Genomic DNA, 16,915 nt, shown 5'->3' on the forward strand with positions numbered 1-16,915 from the left:
GAATTTTGTATAGTAGTTTTTAATAATCAAACTAAGCACACATGAACCTGTTAAGACAAAAGAAAAGAAGATTATTTGCAGTACTTAGAAAACAAATATATGTGCATATACAATTGGGAAAAAGACATCTCAAAAATATATTTAAAATAAACTTAATTAAGCATTTCTTGGTATGCATTTTAGAGTATGCATATAATTCGGGAACATTTAAAGTTTAATATATAGCAAGAATTATTACAAATTAAAACTTAAGAATTTATATACGAGAAGACCTCTTGAAGTTCTTCAGTCGTTGTCCCTTCTGAATGTTGTTTCAATTCTTTTGATCCAGCTGTTATTCCCCAGTTATCGGGTTTTGAACAAGAAGCAGAAAACGGGCGTCCAGAAGAAGGGTTAATCTTCTCCCAATATGTACGACGAGCTCTGAAAAACAAAATGGGAGAAATAGTAACCACAGTATTATTTCCTAATTAAAGATAAGAAAAACTTCCTTAAAAATTCACAGATGGTTAAATAGAACAAGTTTCTCCTCACATTATCCATCTATACACTAAATCATTACCTTGCTCTAACCCAAGGTTTGGTATGCATCCTCAGCCCTTCACCCCACATGTCATGTTTCTCCGATGCTTTGGGTTTCTTCCCCCTTTCTTCTGCAAGTTCTTCTGAAATAGCACGGATGTGATATGGTTCAAAACCACAACATCCACCAATGTAACGGACTCCAAGATTATAGGCTTCCCTAGCAAAACGATGTATGTCCCACCTTGAACAAATCCTCGGTTCCAATGCTGAATATAAAGCCAACAGTAAATAACGTATTTTTGGAAATTTATCTTCTCTTATCTGAACTATGTAAATTTAATTATGAAACCTTCTCACAGTCTCCATTTTGGATAATAATTTACCATTTTAAAATATATATTTTACGACAATAACTTTAGATACTGCATCACAATACTTTCTTTAAATAAGAGCTTTGATTTGAAAATACGACGTAAAGTTGTAGATCATGAAGCTCCATGTCTTGCAATTAGGAATATTCGAATCATTGTCTATCAATGTGAATTTTTGGCAAAAAAGTCTTAATAACTAAATCAGTGCAGCATTATTTTAGCTAATGATATTACCGCAATCGTCTGCCATGTCACAAAATATCCTATTAGAGTTTGTTTTAATACAATGTATTACATTTGAAGAAGCTACAAATTATTTGTATTGCAGTCATTCTATAAAGAGAAATATAATTTCAAAAGTTCTTCCTATTAGTAAGTACATAATTAAAATTGAACTTTAAAATATACGTTTTGTTGTTATATATTTCGTATTAATATTGCAATTTTCCATACTCAGAACATACTGACTGCAATTTAAGACTTTAGAATTTCTAAAAGTTATGTTTCGAGTTTAGGTACAATCAACTTACCAAATGGAAATTCTGGAAGGTCAATAAAGCCCTGTTTTCCTGCATCAGGAGTAAGAAATGCTGTAGGCTGACACATAAGGTAGGCTTTGAGTCCTTCAACATCCAGAGCTTTCTTCATAAGTTTCACAGATTCCAAGGATACAAATGGATCAAAGTGGCAATTTACTCCTATTACATCAGCACCTTCGTGATAAAAAACGAGATTAGAAGCACATAAATATTGTAGTAATACAAAAAACACCCAAAACATTGTTGTGAAAAGTACAAGTACAAGTTTGAAAACTAACAAAGATTAATCAAAGCACATTATTTGACAAAACCTACACTATATAATGCTTAAGATTGTATAGAGCAAACTTAAGAAATGGGTTGAACATTATTTTACAAGACAAGACAAAAAAGAAAAAAAAATTGACGAGTACCTGCTTTAACCAACTTTATTGCACACTCTCCACACGAGGTATGATGAAGGTCACCTTCAGGACCAATACACATGGTAGCTGCCACAGGTAACTTTGTCTCCTTGCAGACTTCAATAGCCCACACTATCTCTTCAACATGTTCAAAATACTGCAAAAGAAAGACTTGAGTAATTCTTTACAAGAAAAAAGTTTTGAATTGAAACCAATCAAAGCCCTTAATTTGTGTAAATGAATTTGTTAAATTTATATGGAACCAGTTTGTAAACACATTAAAATAGTAATCTTGGAGGAGAAATCTCATTCAGATTCATCCGACCACAAGAGTACATTTTGTAGAAACAAACCAAAGATCAAGTAGCATTTATTTTTGTACATATTTATCTAAACTTTTAAAAAAAATGTAACAATGTATTACTCATTTGGAAACAGCATAGATAGGAGAAATTTAGTCATATTTATACCTTAAATGAGATTTCATCACAATGTTGTGTATGTATAGAACAATGTATCTAATAATATTCAATACGAAATATTAAGTTGGGTTTTTTATTTCAGTTACCCCATTCTCTTTATGCTTAGAAAGTTGAAAAGTTTCTGAATAACGCAACAGCTCAAGTTTTCTTATTAACGAAGAAATTCAGCACTAGAGAAATTCATAAGTGTACTATACCTCACAGATAAGAAAATCGACTCGATTTTCAGTGAACACTTTGACCTGTTTTCGAAATTCTTCCTGCACCTTCTCTTTATTCCTGCCCGACAGATAGGTTGGGGTTTGAGAAAGTCCACCAGCAACAAGGCAGTCACTTTCTTCTGCCACTTCTCGAGCAAGTTTGCATGCTGCTTTATTTATGTCACTCCCCTGAAAAGAAATACCAGAAGAATAGAGCTATAATTTTTCCCCCAACCAATATTTGATTCGAAACTTTTTCCTTGATTTTTTTCACTTACCCCATAACGCAAATTCTGGGGATGCAAAATTGTTACTCACTAAACATAACCCCAGTATACATCTTCTCTATTATTCATTGCTAACAACTTTTGTCAGGACTAGCTGAGATACACACAGGAAGACATCACCCTAGGAAAGGAAGAGGTGAGAAGATACTAAAAAGTCTTTAGTGAGTTTCGTTACTTTTGGGCAACACCCCACATGAGCCTGTCCTTTAGAAACTTAAACCTAAAGAAGGAAAAAGAAAATCATTCACTGGAGAAATCAAGTACACTCTTTGTTTGGAAGTTCTTGCACCTTCTTTCTCTAACATAATTAGAACTGCAAAGCTGGCAAAGTAAGTGAAATTGTTTTCAAGCAACAAATGTAAGTATCATGACCACACACTTACTGTGAATTTTGTTCCAGCTTCGTTTCCCCTGTTTGCTAGTTTATCATCACTGGCATAAAATGTGAAGGCTTGCATTACATCTGAACCAGCTCTTAGAAATTCTTTATGAAGTTGACGCACTACGAAACATAAAATATAAAATAAATATGAAATGTAAAAAAGGAATAAGAATTAGCATTTTAATGGCAAGTATTCATAACGTTATAAACGTTCTCAAGATGCTAGTGGTTGAGAATAAGGCATCGTTGTTAAAGTTATTGGTATTATTATGAATATCCCTAAATTTTCTTACCAGCTTCTGGATTCTCAACACATGCTTCAGGTGTCGAAGGTCCTATTTTCACATAACCTCGTTTCTCCAAAGCAAACACAAATCCTCCATCACCAATGACCACTCCCTCTTCCAAACGTTGCAGTAATCCCTTCTTTATTAGTAAAAAAGAAGAAACTTGATTCAGTTGAAATTCAATAACTTTAATATAAAAGCTTTTTGTTAAAGTCAAAGATATTAATTTCTGATCAAAGAAAGTTCCTTATTAATTACACCAAAATTATCAGTCATGTCAGTAATTTGATATTCCAATAATATGGAAAATACACGTATAAAACAAAAGGGTATATAATAGCTAAAATTCACTGACTTACAAGTGTTGTCCATAAACAGTTTTCATTGGCAACAGATAAGTTTCGAAACCACTGAAGAGATTTACTTTTTCTTAAATAACACAGTTGGTTTCAGCACAGATTAATTTCAAGTGTTATTACCCACATGTTTTATTAGGTAAATCCACAAATAATTTCGATTTTAAAATAAAATTTAAAAATTAGGATTAAGGAGCGGATATAATTGGATAATTGGAACGGTAAAACAAGAAATTATAAATTCAGACTGTTTACAAATGTTAATATTTACATGCAGAAACTTTGATTCTACAAATCACGCCCCTATATACCTATTTCCCCCCTATAAGCGTACATCTCCTTATGATAAACAGTTATTTTGTCAAGTGTTATCTAACACTAACAGATCACATATTCTTGCTATTATTAACAAAAACTCGTGAATGACAGAAGGAAACTGTATAATACGTTAACCACACTATTTCTCCAATAGTGCAGTTTTGTTTAAACTTAGATATTACAAGAATATTATAATTTTCTCCAAACGATTTGCAATTTATAAATATTACCTCTTCTTGAAACTTGGAAGCAATACGTTTAACTATTCTTTCTCCTAGAATATGTTCGCGCACACAATACTGTTAGTGAAAATACATGCAATGAAGTATGTATTAGCACTACAATAGAAACTGCAAACGAAGAACTGAATTCATTTATTACAGGCTGCTATTCTGACAGTTATAACTTATAATTGTGAAATACACATAAAACAAATGAAGTGAACGTATGAATACATGTCATTTTATAACAGTTCTTAGTTTCGACAGTAAATATCCTCAATTGTTAACAGCTTTATTAAAGTTCAAAGCTTTGCGATCTACTAAACTCGTTGTTTCCCTCCAAATTAATTTTTAATGGTTAAGTGAAACAAGTTCGCAATAAACATTGGTGGTTACTTACTTTGTTATCTTGAACAGGTCCCATTATATAAAATTTTTGGCGTCTTTCTTTTCTTCCTGTTCGTCTATTGGTTATTAATATTTCACACTCCCACTTCCTCCAACTTTGACGAGAGTGATATGGTGATGCTAAACGTTATTTATACCAGAGGAGGCAGTGATTGTCATGTGATTAACTATTCCCATTTTCAAGCATAGGTAAGGAATAATATTAGATAACCGTTCTTAGATAGGTAAAAGAAGTTAAATTTCATCATTGTTTTATTTAGGCTCCTGATATGAAATATAGTTTATCCGTACAATCATCTCCCATTACAGATACTAATTTCGGAATTATTTTTACGTATACCTCTTTACCTTAACCAAATGGACTCGACCAAAAGCGAAGCATCAGCAACACGACTGTGTTTACTATAGAGCTTCCAATGTAGGGGCTAATCACAGTCAAGGGAACTTTCAAGTTAATCATAATAGAATGAGTTTTAAATCATGTTCACTGATATATTTTGAAAAATCTATAAAAAAAATTAAAGATAATGTTACGATTGTGTTTTAGTCGTGTTTTGAAGGATTGTTCCAGTTTGTTTGTTTGTTTGGGAATTTCGCACAAAGCTACTCGAGGGCTATCTGTGCTAGCCGTCCTTAATTTAGCAGTGTAAGACTAGAGGGAAGGCAGCTAGTCATCACCACCCACCGCCAACTCTTGGGCTACTCTTTTACCAACGAATAGTGGGATTGACCGTCACATTATACACCCCCACGGCTGGGAGGGCGAGCATATTTAGCGCGACGCGAGCGCGAACCCGCGACCCTCGGATTACGAGTCGCACGCCTTACGCGCTAGGCCATGCCGGTTCCTATAAGGTAGAGTAGAGCGCTTAATAAATTTGTGTAAGCTTCCTGGTGGAATAAAGGAAATGGAGTATTAATCTCAAGTTTATGAAATGTATTAAAACAGTAATAACACACATGCAAATATAAAATATGAAAATAATTGCTACATAAAATTTTATAATATTAATAGTTAAAACTTGTACGTGGAAAGAAGTGATATTAAGTGGAAGAAAATTATATTTTAAATTTTAAAATTATGGGTAGAAAATAAATTAAACAAAGTAGAAACCACATGTTTATGAAAACCACAATATAAAGTTATTTTATGACAAGAAGACTGTAGTAGATTTGAAAAAAAAAAACAACGTTGTTAGCATAAGGGAGTTTGAAAGTAGGTCAGCTTATGAAACTTAGGCCACGTACGAGCATCTGTGTTTTTAGTTAATCAAACTATAAACTTATAACAATTGTTATCAAACACATTTGTTTTAGCTTCATTTTTGTTTATTAAAGTTTCTCCAGCTGATGATGTTAATAAGGCGAGTCTTTATTTATAACCGAGGGCCAGGTGGTTAAGGCACTAGACTCGTAATCTGAGGGTCGCGTGTTCGAAGCCCCGTCGCACCCAACATGCTTGCCCTTTCAGCCGTGAGGGCGTTATTATGAGCGGTCAATCCAACTATTCGTTGGTAAAAGATTATCTCAAGAGCTGGCGGTGTGTGGTAATGACTAGCTGCCTTCCTTCTAGTCTTACAATGCTAAATTAGTGACGGTTAACATAGATAGCCCTAGTGTAGCTTTACGCGAATTCGACACACAGCAACAATTATCTTTATTTATAGTCCTATGAAAGTTTCTCACTTTTCTCTTATATCGCTTTAAAATTCAATTAATTTATGTTATTTTATGTTATTAATTTATCTATAAGATGTGTATGTGAAATTACTATGAAAATCAACTATGTAACTTTGAGCTGTGAGGTTAAGATTTTCTTAAACAAAATGATTGTCCATATTTTTTTCTAAAATAAAAGAATCTTACATGATCAACACACCTTTGTGATAAAGAAGTGCAGACGTGGCAAAACGTTTCTTTGTATTTCAGTGAGAATGTTTATATTATTCTGTTCGTAAGTTATAGACTAATCTCATATGGTATTATGAAACTTTTGATGTGCGATTAAAGCGCAACCCTATGATAAGCGATCGAGTTGTGATAAGTTTCAGTAACTATTATTCCCCTTATCGCCAAGACAAAATTCACGCTCCACACATTAGGTCAATGTTTAGATTATAAGATCAACAGTTAAATCTTACTATTAGATCAGATAAGAGTAGCTCCAGAGTTGACAGTGGGTAAGTTTTACCAGTTGTCTTCCCAGCAGTCATCAGCTTGAATTGCGGAATTACATTACCAATGACATGATAGTTCACATACAAGTTATTTGATGTCAATTTCCGTGAGCGTAACTTTAGACATACATTCTTCGGCATTATAACTGAAAATATCACGAACAGCGAGGTTACCTACCATATTACACAATGCAATCTACGTTTTATGAGTAGAGACGTTTAATTAATCATATTGAGTTCCATGTTGATTTTAAGTTTATCTCTAACTATATAGATTGCTGTAATAGGAAGTAAATATTAATTTCAATACTACTGCATCTGAAAGGGTGCATCTCTGAACACATTAAAGAGTTTATAAAGAACAATCGTATGTTTTGCTGTCACAACTGATTGTGAAACAGCTTTAAGAAGCAGAAATTTCAATTCGTTTAAATTGAAAATCGGCTTAGAATATAAAATAATCTCACAAAAAATATCACAAGACCTACAACCTGCCGAAAAAATCATGTAAAAACATATAACTGTTAACAGCATAGAAATGAGTTCGGATCTATTAATAGTGTTTACAATATTAGTTCCACTCTAATTGTCTTTAATGTCTTTACTTTAAAAAACAAGTGTAATGTAATTAAACATTAACAAATAACTTCCAAACTTTTTTTTGCAGTTAATTAAAGAAGCACGTGATCATAGACTTGTGAATCATATTCGTTTATGAGAACAAATGTTATTAGCAAGACGTAATTAATTTTAATGTTTACATAATTGAGTGTGTGTTGCGAACATTTCAGATCTGTGATCGCCCTCCAGTGGCATAACGGTGTGTGTGCGGACTAACACCGCTAGAAACAGTGTTTCGATGTCCATGTTGGGCAGGGCACAGAGAACCTGTTGTGTATTTCTGTGCATAATGATAAACCAACCAAAATATACGAGATTTTTGATCCCAGCCAAGTGAGGGTGGTGGGTGATGAACTTTCGGTTAATCCAGTTGGAAATGGTTAGACTTATAAGGAGATCAGTGGTTACGCAATCTTCTATACTAGGAATCATGTTCGAACTAATGTAAGCTAAGGCATATCAGAATAATAGAAACATAGAATAATTTTCAAGGCATATCTGTACGTAAATAAGAAGAGAAGAGATAATTGGTAATTTACTGTTTATAATATATCCATATTATATAATGTAATAGAAATTGTCAGTGTGACCACTGTAATTTTGTGTTAGAGGAAACTACTTTATAATGTTAATTGGGCTGCATGCAACATTTGTGAAACTATAATAATTCAATTCCTGTTCGGTCGGAATTAAGTGATCTGACAAATCTTTAATAACTATGCAAATTACGCATTAAGAAATGTTATTGTAACATTATATTTATTTGGATGTTTGCCAACTGCAGTCACGAGACTTCGGTTACAAAGCAAGAGACAGCGAGAGACTTGAATAAGTTAAAAATCCAGTTCCAACCAGATAAACCCAAGGCCACAACAAGTTGAAAATTTTTGTAATGAAGGTTCTTGTCGAACAGGCTTAACGACAAACATAAGAACTGAGAGAAGAAAGTTTGAATATGACCTTTGTTTAGCCTGAGATTAATAACTTCAGAAATATAAAACTTAAAAAGTGTAAAGGTAAATTTGATGTATTTCCAACATATCTTTAAAATGTCCATTTAGTAAAGTGCTACTTACAATTCGTTGTACACGTGTATATTTAAATTTAAAGATTTAACGACAAATTTTAACTTTTTTTTCGTAAAATTGATTGAAATATATGTTTTCTTATGGCAAAGCCACACCGGGCTATCTGGTGAGTCCATCGAAGGAAATCGAACACCTAACGTTAGTGTTGTAAATCCATAGATTTACCGCTGTGTCAGCGTGGGACGTCATTGGTTTGGTTTGTTTTGAATTTCGAGCTGAGCTGCACGAGGGCTATCTGCGCGGGACGTAATTGAAATACCACTGATTAAATATAAATAAATACACAAAATACTTCAACCTCAACTTTCAATATCTATTGCTATATTAAAACTATATTTATTGTTGATATCATGTGTATCGCCCAACCTTTGCTGTTTGTGTAATATTTATACGCTATTTTGTTCGCTATGAGTACTAAACAACACGTATTGTGTAAATAATAGTTAATGTTTCAAGAAAAAGAATCGAAACGTTTGACGTATCTGGAACATATTTGAAGACAGCTTGTTTTGCTAGTTAAATCTAAACACAGGAAGGTCTTAATTTTTATATCCACCTTTCGATGTTAACGATTCACGTGTCTTTCGATGAAGATACCTTAGAGATTTTTGTATAGTAGGTCATAACGATCAATCATATCTCCATATTAATTTCAGTAAAAGTTCTTATTCTATCCATACTAACAATTGGACGGAACATCTCGAGTAGTTGAGTTAATGTACAATAATTTTTGAAATAATGCGTTCATCTGTGTACCACAGAACGGCTGGTATGAATATTATTGTACTCTGCTTTAATAGTAAAAGTGCTGATACCCATACCGGCTGTTCTGAAATACATTTTTATTTCAAGTGAGTCTCTCGTCATCAAAAATGCGTTAATTTACTCGTCACAAACGTAACGTTCTTCATGAGTCTCCTGCATTATCAATTTGCATCAAGGGTTTATACAATGTCCTTCTATTTTTTCTAAAGTTGTGCATTAAATATGGGACAAATTGTAACACATTGGGTCACAAAAGCTATTTTATGAAAAAAAAACCTTTGAAGGTAGTTTTTCTTTGTTTTCTTGGAGAAAACTCGTATCATTTCAAGAAAGATTGTACATGAGAATAAACGCAAATGCAAACGCTCTTGGTCGGGGTTCAGTTTAGAGAGAGAAGGCTCAAGACTTTTCTTCCTAACGGGGGTGATCAGAAACGTTGTGGTTCCTCTTCGTCCCCTCACGTGACAGATTATTTAACCGTGCTTGGAATTTTGCTTGGTTTAATTTTCACTTGATTAAGGTGTGATGAGGCATTAGAAAATTAACGGGTGAGAAAGGGGGAGCAAAACAAAGGCGGCACCAGAGAAGTGAGCCAGGCTAGAGCCCGACAAGCAGATATCAACGTAAAACGACCCAATTCAGGGATGGGCAATAGCGTTGCCTTGGCTGGGATCTAAAGATCCAATGCTTTAGATTTAGATGTAAGGGGAAACGGGAACGCCACGAGAAAACCCACTTTTACAGAACAGGAACCGAAAGTTTTAACTGTCTTGTGCCCGAATCTGAAAAAGAAATACATATAAATATAAACTCGAATTTACTTTATCTGTGCTTGTGTATATTGTTGAGTGATTTGTGATTGATGAAATATGTTGTATTATGAAATGTATTTTGTAGGTGCACTGGCTAATTTACATAGTGATGCGGTTAGCTGGTTTCTATGTTCTACTTTTAAATAATATTTGTGTGATATATCTGTGAGCCTATTTCTAAGAGTTGGTACGTTACTGATTTTGTGTACATAATTTACCGGTGTGTATGATGGTAGTCTGTTTGCTGCTCTTAATATTTTATTTTGCTGTATTTGGACATTCCGTCGTGTGTTGTTAGACATATTATATGTGACTTGACATCCATATGCTATTAACGGACGGATCTAAGGCTTGTATATTTGGATGGTTTGTCTCTGGTGAGCAGTTTGAATGTTTGCTAGATATCGTCATTAAATGTAAAATGCGTTTTTTGATGGATAAGTGTATATTGTTAACATGTTTTTTCCATGTTAATCTTGAGTCAAATGTGATGCCAAGGAACGTGATGTGTTTGCGCTTGAAGATAGGCGTACTGCCAAGTGTGATGTTTACTTTTTCCAGAGTTTTTCTGTCTTTTAATTTCCTATGAAAAGTGATTGCTTGCGTTTTTGTTGGATTTAAAACCACTCTCCACTTATTGCTCCAGCTCTAGACATTATTTAGTGTTTCTTGAATGAGAGACATGGCTATTAGTGGGTTTCTAGGGATACTCCAGATAGCAATGTCGCTGCGTATTGTGAATTGTAAGTGTACGTTAAACTGGGAAAACTTATATCACTGACAAAAATAATGTACAGGAGTGGCGAGAGGACGGATCCTTGAACATAAGAGTTCGTTGATTTACGCACTTTATAATTGTATTCCTGTGATAAGTTGATGGTGTTGAATGTTTGTTGTTTATTTTAGCTATTACGTTTAGATGTGTAATTTAGGATATTAGATAAGAGGTTTCTGTTGCGGATTATTTTGTTCAGTTTCTACGGATGATAATTAATCACATGCTCCTAAAAGTAGTACATGTCTCAAAAAACAAAAGTTGATAAATAGGCAAATTATATAAAATTGTCGTGATTTATATATACGTTTTACTTCTGGAACTGGTAGTTAGCTAACTTTGATGAATTTAAAGCTTTACTTTAAAACAATCAATTTGTTTACACACTCCACAACAGTTACTCACAGATCCATAAATAACAAGACTCTAATTAAACAATGCTTTTATTGTCATCTTGTAGCAAGTTTAAAAATCAACCGGTTTTACACATTTTATCTCTGAAAAATATACAGTATTAGAGAGAGAGAAAGAAAGTTTCAGGTTCATCAGTTTTTGTATTTCCGCTGCTGGGCATAACGTCGTGTTTAGCGCTGTAAAATGTTGAGCTAGGTTTCCGTAGTTCGTGCCTCGTTATACCCAAAAAAATGATAATAGCGCTGCGTAATTTAAGGCAGTGAGTGCGTTGTAAGAGCGACAGTAAGAACCAACTATTAAATTTTACAAGAACAGTGCAATAGTTGACGGCGGGTGGTGTTAACTAGATAGCTGTCTTATCTATACTCTATCATCTCGAAATTAGGATTGGCTATCCCAGATAGACCCTCGTATAGGATTGCTTGACTTCAATAAAGCGTAATCATTTATACTTCTAACATTGTTCGATCGCATGTTGAAGCGCATGAATATAATTACACGTATTCTAGTTGTAGAGCGCTAGGAACTCTTCTCACTGCTGAAATTTCAAGGTGGTTGTTTGTATGAAACGACGTTTACATTTATATATATATAATTTATATCTTAAAAACTTTTAAGAAAGAACTGACAATGTACCGTAATCAGGATAATAAATTTATAAAAGCAGAAAATTAGTTATCTGTAATTTTATTATTCCAAACATTGTTTGTTATATATACAAATTAGTTTAACCATTATTGATTAATAATAAAAGCAAAGCAGTATTTGTTTATCTCATAATTTTTGTGAAAAAGCTACACATGTGGCTATCTGCGTGTAGCTGTCCTTGATTTCTAATTTTTAGAATATAGGGAAAGCGGCGAGCCAACTACACCCACAAACAACTTTTGGGCTACTCTGATGTGACTGAATAGCGGGATTTGGTGGGACCGTGTGTTTTTTGACAATGCCGTGAGACATGAACCTTCAGAGTTTCAATCCCAAGCATTAATTAATATCCAGTCTTTATTTAACAATAACGAATTCATATACTATATTGTGCTTCCATATAAAATAATAGAAGTCAAAGTAAGGTTTAGTGATTGATTCAAACCATTTCATGTAGGAAAATAATGAGCTACACAATGAGCTATCAGTATTGGATGTCTGATTTCTGGCGTTGTAAATCCGCGGATATACTGCTGTGCCATTGGGTACATTTTCTTGTAAGGCAAACATTATAAACATGTGAAATTGCACCTTCTCCGACTTTTGACATTGCAACTTTTCGATGTGATCATTTGTGCCATCTTCTTAATCATAGCTATTAAACAGTGCAGCCGTAACTTCTCCCAGGTTACTTAATAATGGGAGATTTCCAATAAGGACTCAAAGGTATGTATGATAGCTTTCCAGTAATATGTTATATATGGAAAAATAAACCGATATAATAAATCATGACAATTTTATTATGCAGAAGAGATCGCATTTTTACCTGCATAGTTATATACAGTATAAATAAAGTGATATTTTTTTTTTACGTAGGAGCTTTAATATTTAGAGTGGTATACACGAATATTGATAAGAAGAAACCATGAACGTACGCTTTACTTACCTCATGGTAGCCATCAGTGTTGCATTTCTAGGCAATACCTTTCATTCGTACTGATTAAACATTCTGAATATATATTAGAAGTCCATCTCGAAATATTATATTCCTAATAAAATTTTCTGTGCCAGTAAAGTTTTATATGTTTTCACATATCGCTGAACTAAACATCAGACAATAATACGATTTTTTATTCTTCATTTATTTTACTATTGTAAATCTAAACAAAAGATGTGGTAAGAATTTCGAATAATTCCTCTTTTCACCCTGCTCATGGTTTAAATAATACTTGGGGGAAAGTGGGGCAGGATGTTAGGAATCGTGAAAAAAAATCAACAAATTAGTGCAGAGGGTGTTCAGAGTGGCAGGGGTACAGCTGAGGTTGTGTCATAGAAAGCGGAGGACGGAATGTTATTCACTTCGTAAAAACGAAAAACATAGTGGGCCGGAATTTGTAAATTTTAATACCCAAGATTTGGATGTGAGAGGAAAACAGGATAACTTTACAAAAACCCACTTTCACTAACCATTATCCGAGAAACCTATCTGGTTAGTGCCTGAGATGAAAGCAAAAAAGATAAATTAGACAGCAAATGTGTCAATTCAGTTAATCAAAAATTTATGTTTAATGAAGTATATAGGAACAGATGAGAGCACCACGTTATTTAACCCACGTCCGAAGTATTTCACAAGCCATACAAGTATGGCTTGTAATGTTCGTAACCTATAAAGTTTGTGGTGCAATTCGGTAGTTTCCCGATTAATAAACGTTAAATACAGTTATAACTTCCTAGGCCTATAGCATATTGACTGTAGCTGTCCAATAGTATTCTCTTACTCCCGTCTTTTGGCTGGCCGCTTTTTATAGGATTCATGCGAGACTCTAGAACCTTTTACAAAGCTCACTTTCAACAATAGTGTCAATCACTAGCATTACATATATATATACACACATAGTACATTGTTGATCCTTACTGAAGAATTCTCTACAAGTTTCAAGAACAGGCAGGACTTGCGTGACACATAAACAAGAATATACGCCACATGCAAAAAGGAAAGTATACAGAAACAAGTGTAGACACTAAAATAAATGTGCAACTGTTACTCTGTTGCAATCTGTAGCAGTGGTATAGGCAAAATTACATTATGTTTGTTTTGTCTGGCATATTTAACAGCTGGTGTGCTTAGATCAACATTGTACAAAGTACGTCTTATCATATAGGCACATGATGTTTTCTTCCCCATCTTGTATACATTGAAAAAATAAGAAACTGTTAACATTTTATTTTTCTCATCTTTCCATTCTGGGTTTCTCTTTTGTCCCATTGTTTGGCTCTGTTAAATGAGGTTGCTGATTGTTTGGTTCATAGTCAAAGTTGTGAGCTGATAACTTCACAGTGTTTTTCTTTTCTTGTTTTTTTTTTATTCTCGAGCATCTGCAGATGTATTCGTGTCCTACATTGCCGAGTCTGTGTTCTCGCTCCATATTTTTTTCAATACATCAGACGGACGTTTTCTGAAAGAAAATTTCTAAGCTAAACTGTGTTACCTGAGTCCCAGTTGGTCATTGTTTTTTTTCAGCGTCATCCAAAAAAACTTGCAAGAGTTGGAGGCCTTCTGTAGAGATGAATGGTAATAAATACCAGTTGGGTACTGTCAAACGGTCATGGAGCTCTATGAGGCGAGATTGCGCCAAGAAATTCACCTGAAATGCTATACAACTGACTGTGTAAAGTTGAGACACGAACACTTTCTGCCCTCATATGTTTGGTTATTTGTTTATAAACAGTTTATTTGTTGTTCAATTTAGATACAAATTTATGTAGATACGAATTAGTATAATATGTATTATATACTTTACTTTCATTATCCTAATCGTGATACTTGTTAAGTTACAAGGAAAAAACTACTCACGACGCAGGGGTACGAACACTTTCTGTCGTAACTATACTTACACTCTTGTTCAAATTAATTGAAACAAGACGGAAAATTATGATTTTTTTTTCAATTTTTTGCATTTTTTTTCTGAGAATCTAAAAATTACTCGCACATTAATACATGATATGACCGCCTTTATTTTTCAAAAGATCTTTAATCCGCTTTCACATCAAGTTCACGAGTTGACTACACTCTTTAGTAATTTTTGGATCGCGGTACCACACCTCAGTTATGGCCTTAATTTGCTTATCTTCCATAGTACAGTCTTTTTCCCGAAGTCTTTCTTTACAAATCGAGCAAAGATTTTCAATACGATTTAAGTCCGGAGAGTCTCCAGGCCAGTCCAGCACCTTGACTCATGTTGTACTCATAGAATTCTTCACAAGTTTCTATGTGTGCCACGGAGCCAGATCTTGCTGAAAAATGCCAGATCCATCTGGAACTCTCTTGTTCAATTCTGGAACGACTCTTTTATGCAAAACTTTGATGTACTGTAATTCTCGCATCATACCTTCTATGATATGTAAGCCTCCGATGCCATAGTACCTGAAAAGTCCCAAAACATCTTCTTCAAGGGATGTTTTACGAACTAATTGATGTGATATTCTCGAAGTTTCTCACCTGGAGATTTGCGAACATGCAGGCTTCTTTGACCCTGAACAAAGAAATGAGTCTCGTCACTGAATAACACCTTCCTCCATTGTTCTTTGTCCATTTCAGACCCCATTGATACCGTTTTTTTCATTGAGTTGGTAAGAAGTTGTTGACTGGTCTCTTTGTCTTTCCAACGCAATCAATTTTAAATGACGTAATATTCCTCAAAATATCCCAAAAATAGATCGACCGTACTGCAAAACACAGCTAATGACGCCGTCTGTGTGAAAAAATGACATTTAAAGGAAATCAGCGGGTCCAGCGAGCTACACCGGCCGCCATATTGAAAACATTGTAAAATGACCATTTGTTTCAATAAATTTGCACAAGGGTGTCTGTTATTTTCTATTAATTTAATATTGTTTCTTTAAGGCAACATCAATTTGCGCTATCCTACTGTTTTCACTATGAGGAATGGAACCCCAGATTCTTGCTACTGTATAGCTGGAGAACAGTGCGATAAGTATCTGAACAACAATCGCTTTGACGTGTTTTAAAATAAATACTTTATCACAAGAAATACTAAACTACAAAAAACTCTGTTGGTGTTTTAAGTCGTTATTCATAAAATATTCTAAAATATGCTTTGTCAGAAGGTCTTTATTTAACCGCAACAGTGGTACAGTGGTATGTCTACGGACTTATGATGCTAGAAATCAGGTTTCGATACTCGTAATGTGTAAAACACAGATACTAATATTTATGCAAATCAATCAAACAAAGTTTCTGTTTTAACAGACTTTTAAACATCCAAGACAATAATCTGTACATCAATAATAAGTTTAAAATTTGCAGCTTAATATTAAACTAAGTAATAAAAATTGTACTTTTAAATATATATCCTATAGCCATACTTTTCTTACCCCCAAAGCATACTCTTTGGGATCCATAACTTTAGAACTTCTATAAGTTATAAATATTTGTAAGAAAAATACAGCAAATCAAATTACCAAGTGGGGATTCTGTTAGATGGAAAAGGCGCAATTTTCCTGCAACAGGAGTTAAAAATGCTAAAGTTTGAAACATAAGGTGAGCTTTGAGTCCTTTAGCACCCAGAGCTTTCTTCATAAGTGTTATAGCTTACAAAGATACGAAGGGGTCAAAAATCGCAATTTACAGCTACCAGATCAGCACCTTCATGAGTTAAAAAGGAAGACACTAAAATTCCAGTTTTAGAGAGAATTGAATCCATAATCCTATTACATTGAAGAAATGGTAATTTGTACCGTTATTGTGAAAAGTACTTGGCCACGTTTGATAACAGTAACGACCAATAAACAAAATCAATGAAAGAACAGACGAA

General features: G+C 33.9%; 1 protein-coding gene across 1 annotated transcript; it reads right to left on the reverse strand.

Annotated features, from left to right (window-relative positions):
• On the reverse strand, positions 1 to 4,929 carry LOC143237241 (betaine--homocysteine S-methyltransferase 1-like). Its single transcript, XM_076476286.1, has 8 exons — positions 4,773 to 4,929; positions 3,484 to 3,616; positions 3,192 to 3,310; positions 2,519 to 2,710; positions 1,849 to 1,996; positions 1,427 to 1,609; positions 563 to 791; positions 1 to 423 (listed from the first exon to the last, which is right to left on the reverse strand). Exons 1-8 carry the CDS (start codon positions 4,794 to 4,796, stop codon positions 249 to 251), a joined length of 1,203 nt encoding a protein of 400 aa, XP_076332401.1. The 5' UTR covers positions 4,797 to 4,929; the 3' UTR covers positions 1 to 248.
• Positions 4,930 to 16,915: the final 11,986 nt, after the last annotated feature.

This window comes from Tachypleus tridentatus, chromosome 13 (assembly GCF_004210375.1).
Source record: "Tachypleus tridentatus isolate NWPU-2018 chromosome 13, ASM421037v1, whole genome shotgun sequence".
NCBI classification, from domain to species: domain Eukaryota; kingdom Metazoa; phylum Arthropoda; class Merostomata; order Xiphosura; family Limulidae; genus Tachypleus; species Tachypleus tridentatus.